The 20,524-nt window shown below is 41.3% G+C and overlaps 1 protein-coding gene across 4 annotated transcripts in view; it reads right to left on the bottom strand.

Annotated features, from left to right (window-relative positions):
• UBQLN1 (ubiquilin 1) overlaps window positions 1-19,434 on the bottom strand; it is a 38,745-nt gene extending 19,311 nt beyond the window's left edge. For 2 of the 4 annotated variants that reach the window (XM_045580089.1, XM_045580090.1), the window contains exons 1-2: window positions 18,962-19,434; window positions 2,316-2,467 (exon numbers count right to left, since the gene is read on the bottom strand). In XM_045580089.1, the coding sequence (XP_045436045.1) occupies window positions 2,316-2,467; window positions 18,962-19,144 (335 nt within the window). In that variant the 5' untranslated portion in view covers window positions 19,145-19,434. The remainder of the gene's footprint in view (window positions 1-2,315; window positions 2,468-18,961) is intronic. The other 2 variants (XM_036433679.2, XM_036433680.2) reach the window with 1 other exon arrangement.
• Window positions 19,435-20,524: the final 1,090 nt, after the last annotated feature.

The following is a 20,524-nucleotide window of genomic DNA, read 5'->3' as shown; positions in this document are numbered from 1 at the left end:
GCTGTGAACAGTGGAACTATTTTTAAAAGAATCTCTGAAATTCTGATACCATTATAAAGTATAAGTTTTCAGACCAACTCAAATTTTCATAAAGGAAATAATACTCTGATGTAACTATGTAAAAAGGAACATAGTAAAACCTGCCCTAACCAGTTTGGCTTAATGAATAGAGCACTGGCCTGTGGACTAAAAGGTCCCAGGCTCGATTCTGGTCAGGGGCGTATACCTTGGTTACAGGCACATCCCCAGCAGGAGGTGTGCAGGAGGCAGCTGATCGATGTTTCTCTCTCATCGATGTTTCTAACTCTCTATCCCTCTCCCTTCCTCTCTGTAAAAAAAATCAATAAAATATATTTTTGAGAAAAAAACAACAACAGTAAAACCTTATAAAAACCAAACTATACTTCAATTGCTCCTCCTTGAGTATAATATACATAAATATTTAATTACTTTCAATCATATTGATTATGTAAGAGAAGAAAATAGATCATCTCACAGAAGAGAACCAACTACCCACCACAGCCATAAAGTTCAACTATATAAGCATTTTTTATCTAAAAGCCTTCTATGTTCTTGAGGGTTGAGGAAGGGTTTTTCTCAGACTCTTGAAGTTGTTAAAAGTAAAAAATAAGATTTCATCAAAAGAAGGTTAAAAAACCAATACAAGCAATAACTGATTATTACTTAATACTAAGTAATAAAATATGTATTAGAAATATCTTCCTTCTGATACCAGTTAAGATTTCTGAATCTCACTCACTGCTTCCTTAATTGATTCTAAGATGCACATTTTTAAAAATATATATTTTATTGATTTTAGAGAGGAAGGGAGAGTGAGAGATAGAAACATCAATGATAAGGCAGAATCATTGACTGGCTGCCTCCTGCACATCCCCTATTGGGGATCAAGCCTGCAACTCAGGTATGTGCCCTTGGCCAGAATCAAGCCTAGGACCGTTCAGTCTGCAGGCCAACGCTCTATACATGGAGCTAACCTAGCCAGGGCAAGATGCACATTTTTAAATTTTTACATCTTTGAAATCAGGATCTGTCTTACAATTGCTGACAGACAATTATTATGCCTGGACACACGTTCTATATAACTTCAACTGAGTGACTGAGTATAATATTGTACCACACAGATTGTATTTACCATATATAGTGTCTTCAGAAAGATTACACCATTACTTGATACTAAAATGAAGTTTGTGCAAACAGAAAAGCACAGAAACAGAAATAGAAGAAATGAATTTCTTATCAGTGAAACAAGTATCTGCTGTTAGGGAAAACCAGAATAAAAATTTACAGAATAGGTATCAATGGCCTGACAGAAATTCCTGGAGAAAATACTGTAGCACTCTTTTAAGAACAATGCTGTACCAACTCGACTGAGAGTAGAGCTTCATCCCATATGGAAAAATATGGAAACGGATAACTGAGACCAAGGGTGACTCGACTCTGACTCAACATGAAGTAGTAATAGGAAGGCTTTAATCAATTTATTTCATGTATATTTTCTTTGTGTGTATGCATGCATAAGAGTAATATGATAAATTCCATATCTGAGTAAGTCTAAAGGAGCTCTTTGACTAGTAGTTATAAAATAAAATTTTTAAGTGAGAAGAAATATTTAATGAGCAGTATTTTTTCTCAGTGATACATAAAATACAGGTACCTCTTAAAAATTGATGGCGCTACCCTAACTGGTTTGGCTCAGTGGATAGAGTATCAGCCTGTGGACTGAAGGGTCCTAGGTTCGATTCCGGTCAAGGGCACATGCCCGGGTTACAGGTTCAATCCCCAGTGAGGGATATGCAGGAGGCAGCCAATCAATGATTCTCTCTCATCACTGATGTTTCTCTCTCTCTCTCACTTTCCCTTCCCCTCTGAAATCAATTAAAAAAATATATGTTTTTTAAAAATTTGATGGTGCCATAGACTTAATGAAATATGGTTATAGATTTGTGCCAAGGAAACTAATCAACCCTGATCTTTCTCCCAAATCTCTCTAAAACAAAAAGCATACCTAAAAGAGATAAATCTGTAATTAAAAAATAATGGCTCAATATGAATGAAACTTAAAACAGCAGTCACCAACCGGAGGTCCTTGGACCACTGGTGGTCCGTGACGTCTGAAAGGTTGGCGATGCTGTTATAAAATATCAAATGTGTAAGCATTTGCATTACTGGATTATGGTGTTTCTTAAAATCATATGAATTTTAATCCACTCAATTAATGACAGAGAAAGCCCTTTAAAGCCAAGACTTTTATTTCTAAAGCATTTACTCATAGTTTAAAGCATCTAAAAACATACCTGTTTTGCGTTTTGATGACAAGGTGAACAGTAAGTCCGTCATGAATTCCATGCTGACTCAGTGTATCTTGATCTTTTAAAATTTTTCCAGCAAATATCAACACAAGTTGGTCAGTATGCGATTTAAACCGTTTAGAGATTTCTTCCTTGAACTAATTAAGATAAAAATATGTATTTCAGGTATCTGCATAGCATCATTTCATCTAGTTTCTAGAAGAAAAACTTTGAGTCCCTTTCAACAGATACTGCAATAACTCAAACAAGATAAAAATGCATCTTTTCTGTGTTAGTATCTTGCCCTTACTGAGAAAATAAGTATTACCACTTCACTCATCTTAACATAAAGGTTTTATCTTAGGTGTACATATTCAATATTCTGCTAAGGCATAACAATTCATTGCTTTACAATATCCTTATTCTTTTTATATCAATGGTGCCAAATGGGGTTCAAAGCGCACATAGTTCTTAACAAGTTTACAGTAAGCTATTCCTCAGATTTCTAATTCCAGCCCTACTTTTTTTCTAGTTGTATACATATATTTGTTATATATATATATATGTTTAGTATATACCCACACACAGTACTGAAAACTGAAATACTGAAATTTATAAAATACTGAAATTTTATAAAATCTTGCAGAGATGGGGAAGGGGACATGTAGAGAGATATAAACAAAACAACATAGGCCATGTGTCAATTACTGTTGAAAATGAGAAATGGCCCGGCCAGCATAGCTGAATGATTGAGCATCGACTAATGCACCATGAGGTGATGGTTTGATTCCGGTCAGGGCACAAGCCTGGGTTGCAGCTCAATCCCTAGTGTGGGCTGTGCAGGTGGCAGCTGATCAATAATTCTCTCTCATCATTGATGTCTCTCTCTCTCTCCCTCTCCCTTCCTCTCTGAAATTAATAAAAATATATCTTAAAAAAATATAAGAAATGCATGCAAGTTCATCACACTTTACTTTTGTGTATGAATAAAATTTTCCATAATCAAGTTACACACTCAATGTAAATGACTAGGGATTGTTGTTTTTTTAATCATAAAGATAATGTAAAATTATACTGCAGCATATAGTTTTCAAGAGATTTTTCTTCATTTATCTGAAATTATGAAATATAACCCTTTTATCTAAGATAAGCAATTTTCAAATAACTTAAAAAAAAAAAATCTTTGTGGCCCTGACTGGTTTGGCTCAGTGGATAGATTGTCGAACTGTGGACTCAAGGGTCCCAGGTTCAATTCCAATCAAGGGCATGTACCTTGGTTGAGGGCACATCCCCAGTAGGGGTTGTGAATGAGGCAGCTGATGGATGTTTCTCTCCCATCGATGTTTGTAACTCTCTATCCCTCTCCCTTCCTCTCTATAAAAAAGATCAGTAAAAATATATTTTTTAAAAACGCTTTATAGAACACTATTTGCATATATTCTATATAGAAAAATTGGTCAAACCATAATTTAACTATTCTCCTATTACTAGACATCTCATTTCTCCACTGGTAGCTTTTAGAAATAATGTAATGAGCAGCAGAACACATGGTTTTATAAAAACTGAATGAGAATGTGTGTAAAATGCAAGCATTGGGTGCACAGGTGGTGGTCAGTAAATAGTAGTTACTATTATACCAGCTCTCTTAGTTCTCAATTACTGTGAGACAGATGGTTTTTAATCCCATTTCAGATAGAGAAACAAAGAAAGATCCCATATGTTCCTCTCCTCTCATAGTGACACAAGTAATAACTAGGATTCAACCTAGTTAGATTTTAATGACCAATGCATCCCAATTAACTATATCCTAATTCTTATGTAAAATGAGGGCAATCTAGATTTGTTTAACATTAAACTAAGAAATCCTTTTCAGAATTCGTCATTCCAAAGTAAGTGACTTAATTGCCTAACTTACAATTAATAGTATTTTAGCATATTTTAGGATTTGAAGGTAAGATGCTAGTTTGAAAACACCCGTCTACTCATATCCTTTCGAATCCCCACTAAAACAATAAAAGGTTTTTATAGCTTTATAGAGATATAACTTACATACAATTTTGACCATTTACAATTCAATGATTTTTGGTATATACACAAATGTATATAACCATCAACAACTATAGTCAATTTTTGAACATTTTCATCCTATCTAATAAACAGGGGACATGTTAATTGATCATCACTCCTTCACAAAGATGGCTGCACCCACAGCTGAGGCCAAGTTCCCGTAAGAAGCCTTAACAAGCAATCAGCAGGGACGTGAGCTACACCCTCCCACCCCCGTAGAGCTTGACAGGGGACCTCACGCGGTGACCCCTGCCCTGGCATCAGGCAGGAGGACCTCAGGCTGCAAACCCCAGCCCCAGTGCCAGGCCAGAGGATCTGAGGCCACGCCCCCCACCAGGTGGGGCTTGACAGGGAACTTCAGGCTGCACCTCCCACCCCTGCACCAGGCCAGGTGACCTCAGACAGCACCTGGCAGGGTTTGACAGGGGACCTGAGGCTGCGCCCCTTCCCCTGCCTGGCTTGACAGGCTGTGTCCCCCACCTGGTGGGGCTTGACAGAGGACCTCAAGGCATACCCCCCTCCCGGGTTGGGGCTGGGGGGCCTGAGACTACACCCTCTGCTTGGCAGGGCTTGACAAGATTGGGACTGGCTGTGTCTGGATCTAGCCAATGGGGGTGGGCCGGCCAGGTCTGGGTCTCACGAAATTTTGAGGTATATGTGGGTAAGCAGGGACTTGACTTTGGGCCCTGTGGTAAGCACCAGACTATGACAGGAGGAAGGTTTTTATATATATTTTACTAATTTTCTTTCATCTCTGACACTTCTATTATAAAGAAAGGGCAAATAGCAATATTAAATTATTTCATCTAATTAATCCCCTTTTAATTAGTCTTTTCAAAAAGAAACCAGTACATTTTGGCTGTCACCTCCTTTTACCCTATCACTCCAAGCTAGAAGACACTACTAATCTACTTTGTCTCTACAGATTTGTCTATTCTGGACATTTCACCTAATTGCAATTATATGCCTTATATAAGGTCTTTGTGACTGACTGGCTTCTTTCACTTAGCATATTTTAAAGGTTCATCCATATTGTAGTATGTATCATTAAGCTTTTATGGCCAAATATATTTTGTATGGATATACATTTTGTTTATGTATTCATCAGTTGTGAACATTTGAGTTGTTTACACCTTTGGGCTATTATGAATAAAGCTGCTATAAACATTCAACAAGTTTTTGTGTGGAAATTGTTTTAATTTCTTTTGTGTATATACATATAGATGGAATTAGTGGGTAATATAACTTTTGGTTTAACCATTTCAAGAACTACCTTAAGTGGCTGTACCATTATACATTCCCACCAACAGTGTATAACATTTCCAAACTCTCTACATTCTCACCATTGTTATTATTATCTGCCTTTTTAAATATATATATATATATATATATATATATATATATATATATATACACACACACACACACACACACACACACACACATTATTGATTTTTTTAAAGAGAGGAAAGGGATAGTTAGAAAATCGATGAGAGAGAAACATTGATTCAGTGGCATCTTGCACACTCCCTACTGGGGATGTGCCTGCAACCAAACCAAGGTACATGCCCTTGACCGGAATCAAACCCGAGACCCTTGAGTCAAATTGGTTGGGCTATTATCTGCCTTTTTTATTATAGCCATCCAAGTGGATGGGAAGTGGTTTGAATTTGCAGTCCCCTGATAATTAATTATGTAGAGTTCCTTTTTATGTGCTTATTTGTATATCTTCTTTAGAGAACTGTTTAATCAGATATTTTGCCCATTTTTTATTGGGTTGTCTTTATTAAGTTGTAAAAATATATATTATAGATACAAGATTCTTACAGACATGATTTGCAAAAAAAAAAAAAAAAAAAAAAAAAAAAAAAAAATTTTCAGACAGAAACTCAGACTATAAAACAAATTAAGAAGTTTTGGTCTCAACTGGCAAAAAACTTTGAAGCTGGACATGAAATAGATACATGGTCAATGAATTTAGCAGACCCAAGAGAAATGAATCCTAAATTGGCAATGAAGAAAACCAAAAGCTAATTCAATCCCCAGAATCTGTATAATTCTCCTAAGACTCAGTATTGGTACCACCAGAGGCTGAACATGGGAGGTAAAGGGATGAGAAGTGCCTAAATACTAAAAATAGGATTATTTGAACATCTAAGAAGCAAACACATCTTCACTGCATACTAAGCAAACAACTACCCTTCCACAAACCCAATAAAAAGACTAGACGAGCCAAAACCGGTTTGGCTCAGTGGTAGAGCGTTGGTCTGCGGACTGAAAGGTCCCAGGTTCGATTCCGGTCAGGGGCATGTACGTTGGTTATGGGCACATCCCCAGTAGGAAGTGTGCAAGAGGCAGCTGGTCGATGTTTCTCTCTCATTGACGTTTCTAGCTCTCTATCTCTCTCCCTTCCTCTCTGTAAAGAAATCAATAAAATATATTAAAAAAAAAAAAAAGACTAGAAGAATTTTTTCCCCTCTCTGGAAAAGGAACAGAGGGTCGCTGGACATAAGAACATATCAAGCACAACGGATGCAAGAGAAAATACTAAAGTAAACATAGACATATTATATATTGAGTCTTTCTCCATTCACTCCATACCAAACAGAATTCTGACAGTTAGGGCTTCAACATCCAGACAGAAAAATTATAATGTACTAGAGGCCTGGTGCACAAAATTTGTGCACTTGGGGGGGGGGGGGAGAAGTGTCCCTCAGCCCAGCCGGCACCCTCTCCAATCTGGGACCCCTCAGGGGAGGTCTGACTGCCAGTTTAGGCTCGATCCTAAACCAGCAGTCAGACATCCCTCTCACAATCCAGAACTGCTGGCTCCCAACTGCTTGCCTGCCTGCCTGCCTGCCTGCCTTCCTGATTGCCCCTAACCTCTTCTGCCTGCCAGCCGGATCACCTCTAACCACTCACTTGCCAGCCTGTTCAATATCTAACAGCTCTCCTGCTGACCCAATCGCCCCCAACTGCCCTCCCCTGCAGGCCTGGTTGCCCCTAACTGCCCTCCCCTGCAGACCTGGTCATCCCTAACTGCCCTCCCTTGACAGCCTGGTCGCCCCTAACTGCTCTCTCCTGCAGGCCTGGTCCCCCCAACTGCCCTCCCCTGCTGGCCTGATCACCCACAACTGCCCTCCCCTGCTGGCCATCTTGTGCAAGGGTGTGATGATCAATTTGCATATTACCTCTTTATTATCCTATATAATACAAAAGTGTAATATGCAAATTGACTGTAATGGCAGAATATCCAGAACTGGTTTCTATGATGCGCAATGACCCACCAGGGGGCAGATGCTCAATGCAGGAGCTGTTCCCTGGTGGTCAGTGTGCTTACATAGTGGGAGCTCTGCTTAGTCACAAGCTGGGCTGAGGGCTGTGAGCACAGCAGCAATGGCAGGAACCTCTCCCGCCTCCGAGGCAGTGCTGTCAGACATTCCCCAAGTGCTTCCAGGCTGCCAGGAGGATGTCTGAATGCCAGCTTAGGCCTGATCCTCTGGGGAGTGTGCCTAAACTCACAGAGGACATCCCCCAAGGGGTCCCAGACTGCGAGAGGGCGCAGGCTGGGCTAAGAGACTTACATACCGCCCCCCTGCACAAATTTTGGTGCACCAGGTCTCTAGCATAGTATAGTGTCCCAAATATAATCAGCCTAAAAGAAAAGAATAAGATATAGCAAGATACGGATGTGAGAGCTTTCCTCAATTAATCACCCTAGCACAGTGATTCCCAACAGGGATGGGGGTGGGGGCCTCTATCTACTCTGGGGAGCTTTTAGCAATGTTTGAAAACATTTCTAGTTATCATAAAAGGGACAAGTACCATTGGTATATGATGAGTAGAGACCAGAGATGCTGCTAAATATCCTACAATGCACAGGACAGACCCAAGAACAAAAAATTATCCAACTCATACAGATACTCAAATACTGCTAAACTAACTACGGTATGTGAAGACAAAACTTTGAATTATAAGCACTTTAAATGTTTTCTATTGATTTTAGAGAGAGAGAGGGAAAGGGAGAGACAGAAAAATAGATGAGAGAAATATCAATCAGCTGCCTCCTGCATGCCCCCTACGAGGGATCTGAGCCCACAACCACAACCAGGGCATATGCCCTGACCCAGAATGTAACGGTTGACCTTTTGGTGCATGGGTCATACAGGTTGGGCTATAAGCACTTTTTAAAATTGAGTTAATCTAATTGTAAGTTAGCTAAAAGAAACAGTTATTCTTTAAACACCGCACAATCCAAACTTGCCTTTAAATATATAGTCTCTCCTCCTCTCTCTCATACACACACACACACACACACCGTATTTTCCGACGTATAAGATGACCCCCTAATTTTACAGTTAAAACATAGGTTTAGGCCTATATTCACTGTATAAGACTATCCCCCACTTCAAAGAAAAGACTTACTTTGCCGTCAAGATCTGCAGGTAATTTTTGTGCAATTTTGGTCTTTTGCCCCTGATTTTCAGTTGATTTTTCTTCGTTTCAAAAGTCGTCTTATACGTCGGAAAATACGTGTGTGTGTGTGTGTGTGTGTGTGTGTGTGTGTGTGTATTTGTATATATAGTGCAACCTATAAATAGACGTTTTGTTTTTTAGTTGTAGTTTTGAAATGGTTATACATGACAGCAGTTTAGGTGTGTTTACCTAAGCTGCCATCTTGGATCTACCCAGAGTTCATGTTTTATATATAGGTTGCAATAAATAAATAAAATGTAGTTAATTTTTCTTTGCATTCTGCATTTTTTAAAACTAGTAACTGCCACTGGTAAAAGCTTTAAAGCAGGGGTGGGGGAACCTTTTTTCTGCCAAGGGCCATTTGGGTATTTATAACATCATTCATAGGCCATACAAAATTATAAACTTGAAAATTAGCCTACTATATTGTCGAACATTTAATTAACTCACCCACCCCTAATGCCTTGGCACGGCCAGACCAAATGATTTCACAGGCCTTATATGGCCAGAGGGCTGGACGCTCTCCACTCTGCTTTATTTTAAAGGCTAAAAAATATTTAACAAAAACCATTATACCTGAGTCTAGAAATTCATATTGCAACTGCTTAACCAGTAATCCAAGCAGTTTATGCTATCATATTTATAGGATGTTAAACTAACTAGAAGAAAACAGAGTTCAGATTTTCTTTTTCTTTTCTTTTCTTTTTTTTTTTAATATATTTTATTGATTTTTTTACAGAGAGGAAAGGAGAGACATAGAGAGCTAGAAATGTCAATGAGAGAGAAACATCGACCAGCTGCCTCCTGCACACCCCCTACTGGGGATGTGCCCGCAACCCAGGTACATGCCCTTGACCGGAATCGAACCGGGACCCTTCAGTCCGCAGACCGACGCTCTACCACTGAGCCAAACCGGTTTCGGGCAGAGTTCAGATTTTCTAATAAAAATGTTTTGCAAAACAGAGGCACACAGATATACGTTATTTATACAAATAATGAATGGAATATTTTTATGCTAATCTAGCCATTTTTGTACCTAAGAGTTATAGATGATAATCAACTTCAATCTCTAAAAATACTCCCAATCCTAATATAGTGGGATTTTCCTTTATGATGGAAATTAACAACTGAAAGAATGTCACTGCACATTTAACTAGAGTAAACATATTTTTCTTAGTAAATCACAAGCAGTCCCAAATAAGTACAAAATACTGTAAGTAATTTTTTAAAAGAGGAAGTATCTCAGAGAGGTTTGTTTTGTTTTGTTTTTGTTTTTATTTCAGAGAGGAAGGGCGAGGGCGAGAGATTGAAACATCAATGATGAGAGAGAATCATTAATCAGTTGCCTCTTACACATACACTACTGAGGATGGATCGAGCATACAACCCCAGGCATGTGCCCCTGACTGGAATTGAACCTGAGACCCTTCAGTCCGCAGGCGGACGGTCTATTATTCACAGAGCCAAACAGGCTTGGGATGTAAATAATCTTTAAAACAATATTTATTCATTCACTCAATAAATACTCGCATTAATCAATATGTGCCAAGCACAATGCTGGGTACCAGGGGATTAGAAGATAAAACAGCCTCTTCACTTGTAAATTCTTAACAGTATGTGGTAATAAGGATAAAGTCCACATAAGCACAAAATGATATGAGATTATAATTGTTGATTTAATTTAGAAAGTGCCTCCAAATCACCTTCTAATGAACTAACATTTAAATAAAAGCCAGCCAGAGAAAAGTCAAGGCAGCTTGGGGCAGTCAGGTTTGGGTTCCAAAGTTAGTCACTAGATTTCAATCTAGGCTCCACTATTTAATAGGTGTATAAACTTGATATATTATTAATCTGAATCCATTTCTTCATTTTTTAAAGGATAATAGTACCTGTATCATCATAAAGTTGTAAAACTTAAAAATAAATGCAGTATGCTTAGATAAGTCTGGAATAAATATTAGCTATTATGTTGCTGTCATTAGCAGCCTTTGCAAGGACCCAGAGGGGGAAAGAGCTAGTGAGTGATAACTAGGGGAAAAGACAGTACAAATGGCTGAAATGCAGTGAACAAAGGGGAAGAGGTAAGTAGGGAGCAAAACACAGTCTATTAACTATGCTATCTAATTCGGTAGCCTGGGTACATGCGGCTAAATGATCATTTAAAATGTGGATAGTCCAAACTGAAATGTGCTGTAAGTGTAAAATATATCCTCGATTTTGAAGACTTAATATGAAAAAAGTATATCTCAACTTTGTTATCAATTACATGTTGAAATGATTACTGTATTAAACAAAACTTATTAAAATTACAGTATCCAAAAGGTAGAAGCAACCCAAGTGACCACCAACAGATAAACAGGTAAACAAAACAGAGTATATGCATGCAATAATTATTATTCACCTTAAAAAAGAAGGAAATCCTGACACATTACAACATAAATGAACCTTAAGAACATAGTAAGTGAAATAAGACCGTCACCAAAGGACAAACATTTCTGATCCTACTTTTATGAGATAATAGAATATCAATTTCATAGAGATAGAAAAATAAGAATGCTGCCAGGGGCTCGTAGAGAGGGGGTTATTGTTTAATAGGAGCTTGTGTTTTGCAAGATGAAAAGAGTTCTGGAGATGAGCAGTGGTGCCAGTTGCACAACAATGCGAAATGTATTTGATGCCACTAAATTGTACACTTAAAAATGGTTATGGCAGTAAATTTTATGTGTATTTTACAATAAAAAATTAACTTCACGACCTTCTACTTTTTAAGCAGCTATTTTTAATATAATTAAAATTACATATGTGGCTTGCATTATATTTCTACTGGACAGCACTGTAATTGTTTAAGTTAGGGGTGTCGAACTCAATCAGAGAAGGGGCCAAAATCTAAAATCCAGCCTACATCGCGGGCCGAATGGTTTACTGAACAGTCATAAACTGTCATTGTGATGGAAACGCAGCAGAGTGCAGTGATGACAGCGCGGTGCGGGCCACATTGCAAGGCCTGGCGGGACGGATTTGGCCCGCGGGCCTTGTGTTTGACACATGTGGTTTAAGTCATGGTAAAAATGTTCCAATGAGGTGGCTTTTAAGGAACAGTATGACAAGATCCATAACAGTAAGCCCTACTGCCATAAGGCAGAGGTCAGCAAACTTTCTGTAAAGGACTACACAGTAAATATTTTCATCTCTGGGGCCATACAGTCTGTTCTGAAAGCAGCCATCCTATCTAGTAAAGAGAGAATATGCTAACTGACCACCACACCTTCACAAAGATGGCAGCACCAATAGCCAATAAGGAGGGAATATGCTTTGACTGCCACACCCTCAAAGATGGCAGTGCCCATAGCCACAAGATGGTGAAGCCCAGTCCCCTCTGGCACCTGCCTCCGGAGTCCCTCAATCCCCCCAGTCCCCTCAGCCCTCCAGCCACCCAGGGCCAGCCCAAAGCACAGGCAAGCCTCAGATGGTGGCTACCCAGCCACTCACGCCAGGCTCAAGGCACAGGCAAGCCTCAGGTGACACCCGCCCAGCCGCCCCAGGTCACCCAAGGCATAGGTAACCAGGGCTGGCCAAGGCTTGTGCTGCCAGCAGTGGCAGCAGCAGAGGAGTGATCGGGGCGTCTCCTTCCCCTGAGGGCTCCCAGGCTGTGAGAGGGAGCGGGACCCCCACTCCAGTCCATGAATTTTCATGAACCGGGCCTCTAGTAGGTAATATAAAAATGAATGACATGGCACATTTGTCCCACTATGGTTTGTTGACCCCTACCTTAAGGCATCCACTGTAAGCAATGATTCCTACTAGCTCACACTGCTAAATTTTCAGGAATTTTATGAGCCAGTTTAATACTGATAGCTTAAAACTACCGTGGTACGAGAATTTATACCATAGAAATCAACAAACACTATAAATCAGTATTTTTCCTGAAGAATTGAAACATTTATCAGCACTACATATTGACTACATACTTGTAAAGAATTAACTCCCCTCTAAGCATTTAAATTACATTAGCTGTGAACCGTCTTTGAGAAAGATGGATAATCATTCAAATCATTTTTTGTGTTCTGTGGTTCTGGTCATGGCACATGTGCAGGTTTTGGGCTCGGTTCCCAGTAGGGAGTGTGCAGAAGGCAGCCAATCAATGATTCTCTCTCATCATTAATGTTTCTCTCTCTCCCTCTCTCTTCCTCTCTGAAATCAATAAAAAATATTTAAAAAGAATGAATGTCCCGAGGCAGTCAAGAGTTGTGCTTGAAGAGTGGTGAACTAATGGAAGAGCTGTTAAAAACTAAGCTGAGAGCTGAAACTGATTTAGTTCAGTGGATAGAGCATCAACCTGAGGACTGAAGGGTCCCAGGTTCGATTCGGGTCAGGGGCACATCCCCAGTGGGGGGTGTGCAGGAGGCAGCTGATCAATGTTATCTCTCTCATCGATGTTTCTAACCCTTTATTTCTCTCCCTTCCCCTCTGTAAAAAAAAAAAAAAAAAAATCAATAAAATATATATTTTTTTAAAAACTAAGCTGAGAAAGGAGAGCAGGAACCAGGAGAGAATGTATATACTACACTCAGCAAAATTTCAAAAATTTTATTTATTATTAAATATATACTTGTTAATAAATATTTACTGAGCCCATACCATGCACTAGGCTCTGGTAACACAAGTGAACAATCATAAATCCACTCTAGCAGAAAAATAAAGCATTACTCATATAGCCACATAAATACAGAATTTAAACTGTGCTGACTTATAATAATAAATAGGGTACTGAGAGAAAATACAAGGGAATCCCAATCTAGCCTGGGCAATCAGGAATAGTTTGAGAAAGTGACCTCTGCACTGAAATTTAAGGGGTAACTGGAATGGGCAAAGAGTGGGAAGCAATGCAGATGGGAAGAACAAATTACACATAAGTCCTGAGGCAGGAAAAAAAAAAGAAGCAACAGGTCAAGGAACTAAAAAGTCAGTATGGCAAGAGCCAAGTAACCAAGAAAAAAAGAAGGCATCAGAATGGAGAGGAACCACACCACGCAGGACCTCACAGAAGCTTTAAGTAGTCTAAGATCAATGGGGAGCCAGTAGTTTTACCTAGCAGGCAACATGATCAGATTAACATTTTTTTTTTTTAGAGATTGACCTAGGAATGAATGGGAGGGGCAGAAAAATTGTGAGACTGAGCAGTAGGTACTCTATTTTCTAGGCAAGAGGCATTGGCCACTTAGAGGAGTCAATCCTCAATCTTATGAACACCTACTTAACTAATAAATATGCCACTGAAGGATACCACTCTTACAAATTAAAAACCTCAAAGAGCCCTGACCGGTTTGGCTCAGTGGATAGAGTGTCAGCCTGCGAATTCAAGGTTCCCAAATTCGATTCCGGTCAAGGGCATTTACCTTGGTTGTGTGCACATATATACTCAGTAGGGAGTGTGCAGGAGGCACCTGATCGATGTTTCTCACTCTCTATCCCTCTCCCTTCCTCTCTGTAAAAAATCAGTAAAATATATATTTTTTAAAAAGCCTCAAAGAATTTTTATTCATGTAGGCTATAGTTATTGATATATGCTCCATTCAAAATTAAAACTGAGAAATTTTAAATGCTTTTTAAAAATAATAAACTCGTATAAACATTCCTTTTTTATTTTTATTTATTTTTTAAATATATTTTATTGATTTTGTACAGAGAGGAAGGGAGAGAGAGAGAGAGTTAGAAACATCGATGAGAGAGAGTCATCAACCAGCTGCCTCCTGCACACCCCCTACTGGGGATATGCCCGCAACCAAGGTACATGCCCTTGACCTGAATCGAACCTGGGACCCTTCAGTCCCCAAGCCGACACTCTACCCACTGAGCCAAACAGGTTTCGGTGACATTCTTTTTTTTTAAAATGACGACAGCCCTGGCTGCTGGACTTAGTTCGTTGAGTACTGCCCCATGCACTGAAAGGTCACTAATAGTATTCCAAATCAAGGCACAATCCAGAAGCGACCCAAAGATGTGTCTCTCTTACACAGATGTTCTTCTCTATAAAATTAACAAATCATAATTTTTAAAAATGACTACATGTTCCCAGTATGATGGAAAATGTGATATATTCATATACATGGCACAACACGGATGAACCTTAAAAACATCATGCCACATATAAGAAGCCAATTACAGTTTTTCAAAATCTGGTATTTTATACCTCTTAAATCATTTCAATCATATTGTAAATGTTCAATAGTCAGAGGTAGCTGGTGGTACCAGAGGACAATGCAGTCCTACACCCACACTATAATGGTAGATGATGCTTGTGATAATGACCCTAAGGCACCGCAATTCCCCCATTAGGAAATGCTCGATTCTACTCACTACAATATTTATATTATTATATGTTATGTTAAATATATTATTTTTCTAAATGTTTCAAGTGATGAAGACGTTTTGTAAAACTAGAATGCATGTTACCTGAGTGTTTCAGTTAACTCTACTTCAAAATTTTACACTTTAATCTGGAGGGCTAAAAAAATCGAAGAAAAGCTAATCAGAAGTTACATGGAAGCTCCCTTCCATTCTCTGCACTAGTTTTAATCACACACACACACACACACACACACACACGCACACGCACACGCACACGCACACGCACACGCGCCCCCGTTCTTCTGGACTTCATCTTGCTTGTTGACACATGGAAATCCTCAGACTGTTTCCAATAATTCAGATAATAAGTAAAAGAAAGCACAAGCTCATACACAGGAACTTTTTAAAATCTATTTACATTATGAAAACCCCAATTAATAAAACCACCTTGAGAGGGCTATCTCTGGAGCATTCCCACACCTTTCTTCCCTCTCAGGCATGCATGTTTACTTTCCTGTCCTAAACTCAGGGTCCTCAAGAGACTTGCAAGACTTGTAACTAAGTGAGCAATGGGCAGCGGCAACTCATCCCAGGCTTACCCCTTGAACATGTCTCCAAGGCCCCCTTTTCTCTAACTTTTCAGTGAGCTAAAATAGCAGCCCTGCATGGCTCACTTCTTTCCTACCTCATTTCTAGAAAGCCAAGGCAGAGCACCCACCTAGGCTGTCTCCTGTTGCTTCTTTTATCCTAAGCCCTTCGTTTCACTGTCCCGTTTTAATAAATATGCTCTCAAAATAAAAATAAAATGTATTCATATAAAGAAATAGTACTTTAGCCAGGACCGGTTTGACTAGGTGCATAGAGCATCGGCCTGCGGACTGAAAGGTCCCGGGTTCGATTCCGGTCAAGGGCATGTACCTTGGTTGCGGGCATATCCCCAGTAGGGGGTGTGCAAGAGGCAGCTGATTGATGACTCTCTCTCATCGATGTTTCTAACTCTCTATCTCTCTCCCTTCCTCTCTGTAAAAAATCAATAAAATATATTAAAAAAATAAAAATAATTAAAAAAATAAAATAAAAATGAAATTTAATTGCTATTAGAAAAATTTGCTTCAGAAAGGCCTCAGTTTTATCTACTAGTTTTATTTTGGTTACAGAGGAGTGAATTTAAAATTTCCACAGAATTTTAAAATTCTAATTTCACTATCACAAAAAGTGAAAAGAAAAAAAAAAGCCTCACAGATATATCATAAACTGACTTAAATCAAATTTTCTATTTATAGAATATTGGATCTTTCTAATCTTTTATATTTAATGTTCATAACAGCTGAACTAGGAATCCTAGGAAGAAGACCTAAGACTTCAAAATTAATATGACTACACACCCACTATAATAAAACAAAAAAGACTGACACTATCAAGTGTTAGCAGGAATGTGGAGCAACAGAAACTCCCACACACTGTTGTGTAGGATTGTAAAATAGCACAAACATGGTTTCTACCACTTGATTTAGTCATTCCATCTTTAAGTAATTATCATGAGATAAAAGCACTTGTCAAAAAAAGTTTTGTAAAATAATGTCCATAGTAACTAACTGAAAACAGCCCACATAACTGACAACAGGATAATAGATAAATTTTGGTATATTTATACAATGAAAACAACACAGCAATAAAAAAGGAACTACAGCCTGGCAGGTGTGGCTCTGATTGAGTGTCAACCCAAGAACCTGGAGGTCATGGTTCCATTCCCCATCTGAACACATGCCTGGGTTTCTGGCTCGATCCCCAGGAGGGGGCATGTAGGAGACAGCAAGAATGAATCTCAATCATTATGCTGAGTGGGGGGGGGGGAAGCCTTACCCGATGACACTTACGAGAAGTTCTAGAAAAGGCAAAACTAACCAACAGTGAAGAAAATTTTAAACAGTGGGTGATGGAGGGGAGAGTGGTGGAACTGATTGGGAAAGGTTAAGAGATAACTTTCTAGTCAATTATAAAGTCCTACATCTTAATAAAAAGCTTTAGATTACACAGTTTTGTGGAAACTCAAACAATAGCAATAAATCTATCTATATAATAAAAGCCTAAGCCACCTTTACGGCGGAAAGACTGGTCACTATGATGCGCACTGACCACCAGGGGGCACACGCTCAACGCAGGAACTGCCCCCTGGTGATCAGTGCTCTCCCACAGGGGGAGTGCCACTCAGCCTGAAGCCGGGCTCATGGCTGGTGAGCCCAGGGGCAGTGGTGGGAACCTCTCCCACCTCCTTGGCAGCATTTAAGGAGCCAAAAGCCAGTGGTAAGGAGTGAGAGGGAGCAGGCCGCCTGAGGGACGCCCCCTCCCCCGCACAAATTTCATGCAACCAGCCTCTAGTAAATAAATAAAAAGACTGAACTCAGGTTAATGATATACACATTGCTGAAGTGTTCTTTAAGGGGACCATGTATTTGCAATTTATTTTGAAATGCATTCAAAATAAAAAATGGGATGATAAATTATTTGTGTAATACAGCAAATACAGCAAAACACGAATTGTAGGTAAAGACATGTGGGTACCAACTTTTAATTTTCCTGAATGTTGGACAATATAAAAATGTTAAATTTTTCAGAGCAAAACTAAGACCAAAAAATATGGTGATTCAGTAGGTGGTAAAAGTTTCTCTCACTTTATGCTACACGCTACAACCTCACAAAATTCACCATCTTTTAGAACCATGTACACCAATACCACAATCACAGTCCCTAAGTAATATGTCCATTTCAGGAATTGATTCCTCATAAACTGCTCACAATGTTTGAAACTGCCAGAGTTCAATACAATAATTATGGAAAAAATATTCCAGGGTGTATTCAACAATATGCTAAAAACAATTTGCTGAATTCGAGATTCCTCATTAATTGTGAAATTTACATTGAACAAATTTTAAGTTGTAAATTATTTGGCAGTATTCTCCATTAACTCCAATTTTGTTTTCGTCTTTTAATTAGATTGCAACGGCTAATATCTGAGTAACGCCAGCGACCGTTCCCCCTAAAATCAAACAAAAACCTACCCAATGATTGGCATCTGAGGGATGATAGATTACAAAGAAAACACCAAGTCATCAATGAGTGTCCATCCAACTTTCTCCTGAAACCTGATACGATCCCTTCAGATGTGGTTAAAGCAAGTTCTACGTTATAGTAAATTAGAAATAAATAATAATAATAAAGAATGGGAAAGATGCAGCCGTGAAAACGCAGAACTCAATGTCCATGTGCTTCTCACCTCAAAACCCACCTTACCCCTCGGGCAGGCAAAACAATAAGCCCCCCCCCTTTTTTTTTTTATTCCTGAGACAAAACGGGGGACTGGGCGACGGGGAACCCCGCCGCAGCCTGCCCCCCCGCGGCCGGCGGGTCCCCTCCTTTGTGCGGGGCCGCCGGGAAGCGGCGGGGAAGCCGCCGGGGGCGGAGGCGGGGGGCGGCGGAGGCCACGGCGTCAGGCGCCGAGGGAAGAGGTGTCGGCGCGTCCCACCAACAGGCCGCGAGGCGCCGCCACAAACCTCGGCGGCGTCCCAGGGAGCAAACCCACAGACTCGGCTGTGGGGTGTGATCTCTTTAGGGATGAGCCCAGGAAGAGTACGACGGGGAAGACCCCCCCACCCCCGCCCGGGCCTTTAAAAGCCACCTCCCCACCCCACCCCCGCCGCGGGCAGAGGTCCCGCCGCCGCCACCCCCACGCGGACCGAGCCGAGGGCGATCCCCTCCCTCACCTGCTGGACGGAGCTGTCCTCCGGCACCGCGAACTCCTCCTTTTCCTTCGGGGTCTTCACGGTGACTTTCATGATCTTGGGCTCCGCGGAAGCTGCGGCCGCCGCGGGGGCGCCGGTCCCTTCGGCCGCGGCGGCGCTGTCCTGGGCGCTCGGAGGGCCACCGCTCTCACCACTCTCGGCCATGGCGGCGGCGGTGACTCAGGAAGGAGCAGGCGAGCGAGGGGGAGCCAGCAGACGCCAGAGCCCGGCGGGGCCCGGACAACGGAGGACGCAGGTCGCGCCGCCTCAGTGGCTTAGGGGCGCGGGGCCGCCCTGGCGGGCGAGGGGGCGGCAGAGCTGGGCGTGGGCTCCGGCGCAGGCCCGGGTCGGGCGCTCGGAGGCCGCGGTAGGTTCAGACGCCGCTCGGTCGCAGCGACATCCGCAGCCGCCGCCGCCGCCGCTTCCTCCTCCTCCCCACCCCCTCCCCCGCGTTCCGCCGCCGCCGCCGCCGCCGCCGCGCGGCGCATGTCGGGTAACGCAGCTGACGGCCTCGGCCAGTCACGCTGGGCCGACCGGGCTTGGAGCCACCGCGGCTTTGCCTCCCCTCTCCCGTGAGTCAGTGTAGGCACAGCCAGAGCGAAAGAATAATAAAAGCCGAGTGGGGCGGGAGAGGTCCGTTTATTTTCAGTCCTTTCACCAAAAAATAAACTCTCAGGTTTTTTGGAAGCCATTATCGCGGCGCACATGGATGACTTCACAGTTAGCGAAATTGCTAGAAAGGGCTTACCCACTGGGCGCTGCGGCCGTGGCTGCGCCTGCGCGCTCGCGATCTAGGGCGTTTCCCCGCCCCCTTACGTCATACAGCGCGCCGCCGGGCTCCCTAGACCAAAGCTAGGTTCCGCGTCGCCGCTGGGACCGGCGTCTCTAAGGAGTGCTGGAGAGGTTTTTAATTTTCCTTTACTTGGGAGATTTAAAATGCTTGATCTTACTGTCTGGAGCTCGGTTGTTGGAAGCTAAGTTAATCGAGGAAAGAGCCTCATAAACCCTCCACCCCCCCCCCCCCCCCAAAAAAAGTCGTAGGCGTCTGAGGCCACACAGCGCAATACCATGGAGTCAGCGCTCCAAGGCCGCGGCTTCCTGCCCGCGGCTCAGCCCCTTTTGCTCAAGTGATAGGGCCACCTGGGTTGACTGTGGCCTCCACTCCCATGCTGACATCCCTGCGCAAGCAACCCCGAATTTTCTGTAACACTGATTTCCCAAAGTGTCTGAGCAGAAACGGAGTCCCGCCCAACTCTTCAATGTAGCTGAGGTGTTCTTTTAATATTCTTATATAAAATAAGTTACTGCTTTATTTCAGACTTTAGGTGGCATTAAAGATAGTTCAAAAAATGTTTTCCATTTAATATGAGTACAAATAAACAGGAAGATATTTTCCCCCTGAGAATTCTAACTTTGAAATGACGTCAATGTTGGTCTTCACTCCCTGCTTGTGTAAAACTCCAAATCTAATGTTTTCAGAGGACAAATTTATTCAGCACACATGTATTTGTCTCATAGAGCATTTAAGGCTTCCAATAGAATTCC

The sequence above is a fragment of the Pipistrellus kuhlii genome, unplaced genomic scaffold, assembly GCF_014108245.1.
Source record: "Pipistrellus kuhlii isolate mPipKuh1 unplaced genomic scaffold, mPipKuh1.p scaffold_m20_p_12, whole genome shotgun sequence".
NCBI classification, from domain to species: Eukaryota; Metazoa; Chordata; class Mammalia; order Chiroptera; family Vespertilionidae; genus Pipistrellus; species Pipistrellus kuhlii.
The sequence above is the reverse complement of the archived record's forward strand: the minus strand, read 5'-3'. Positions and strand labels throughout refer to the sequence as shown.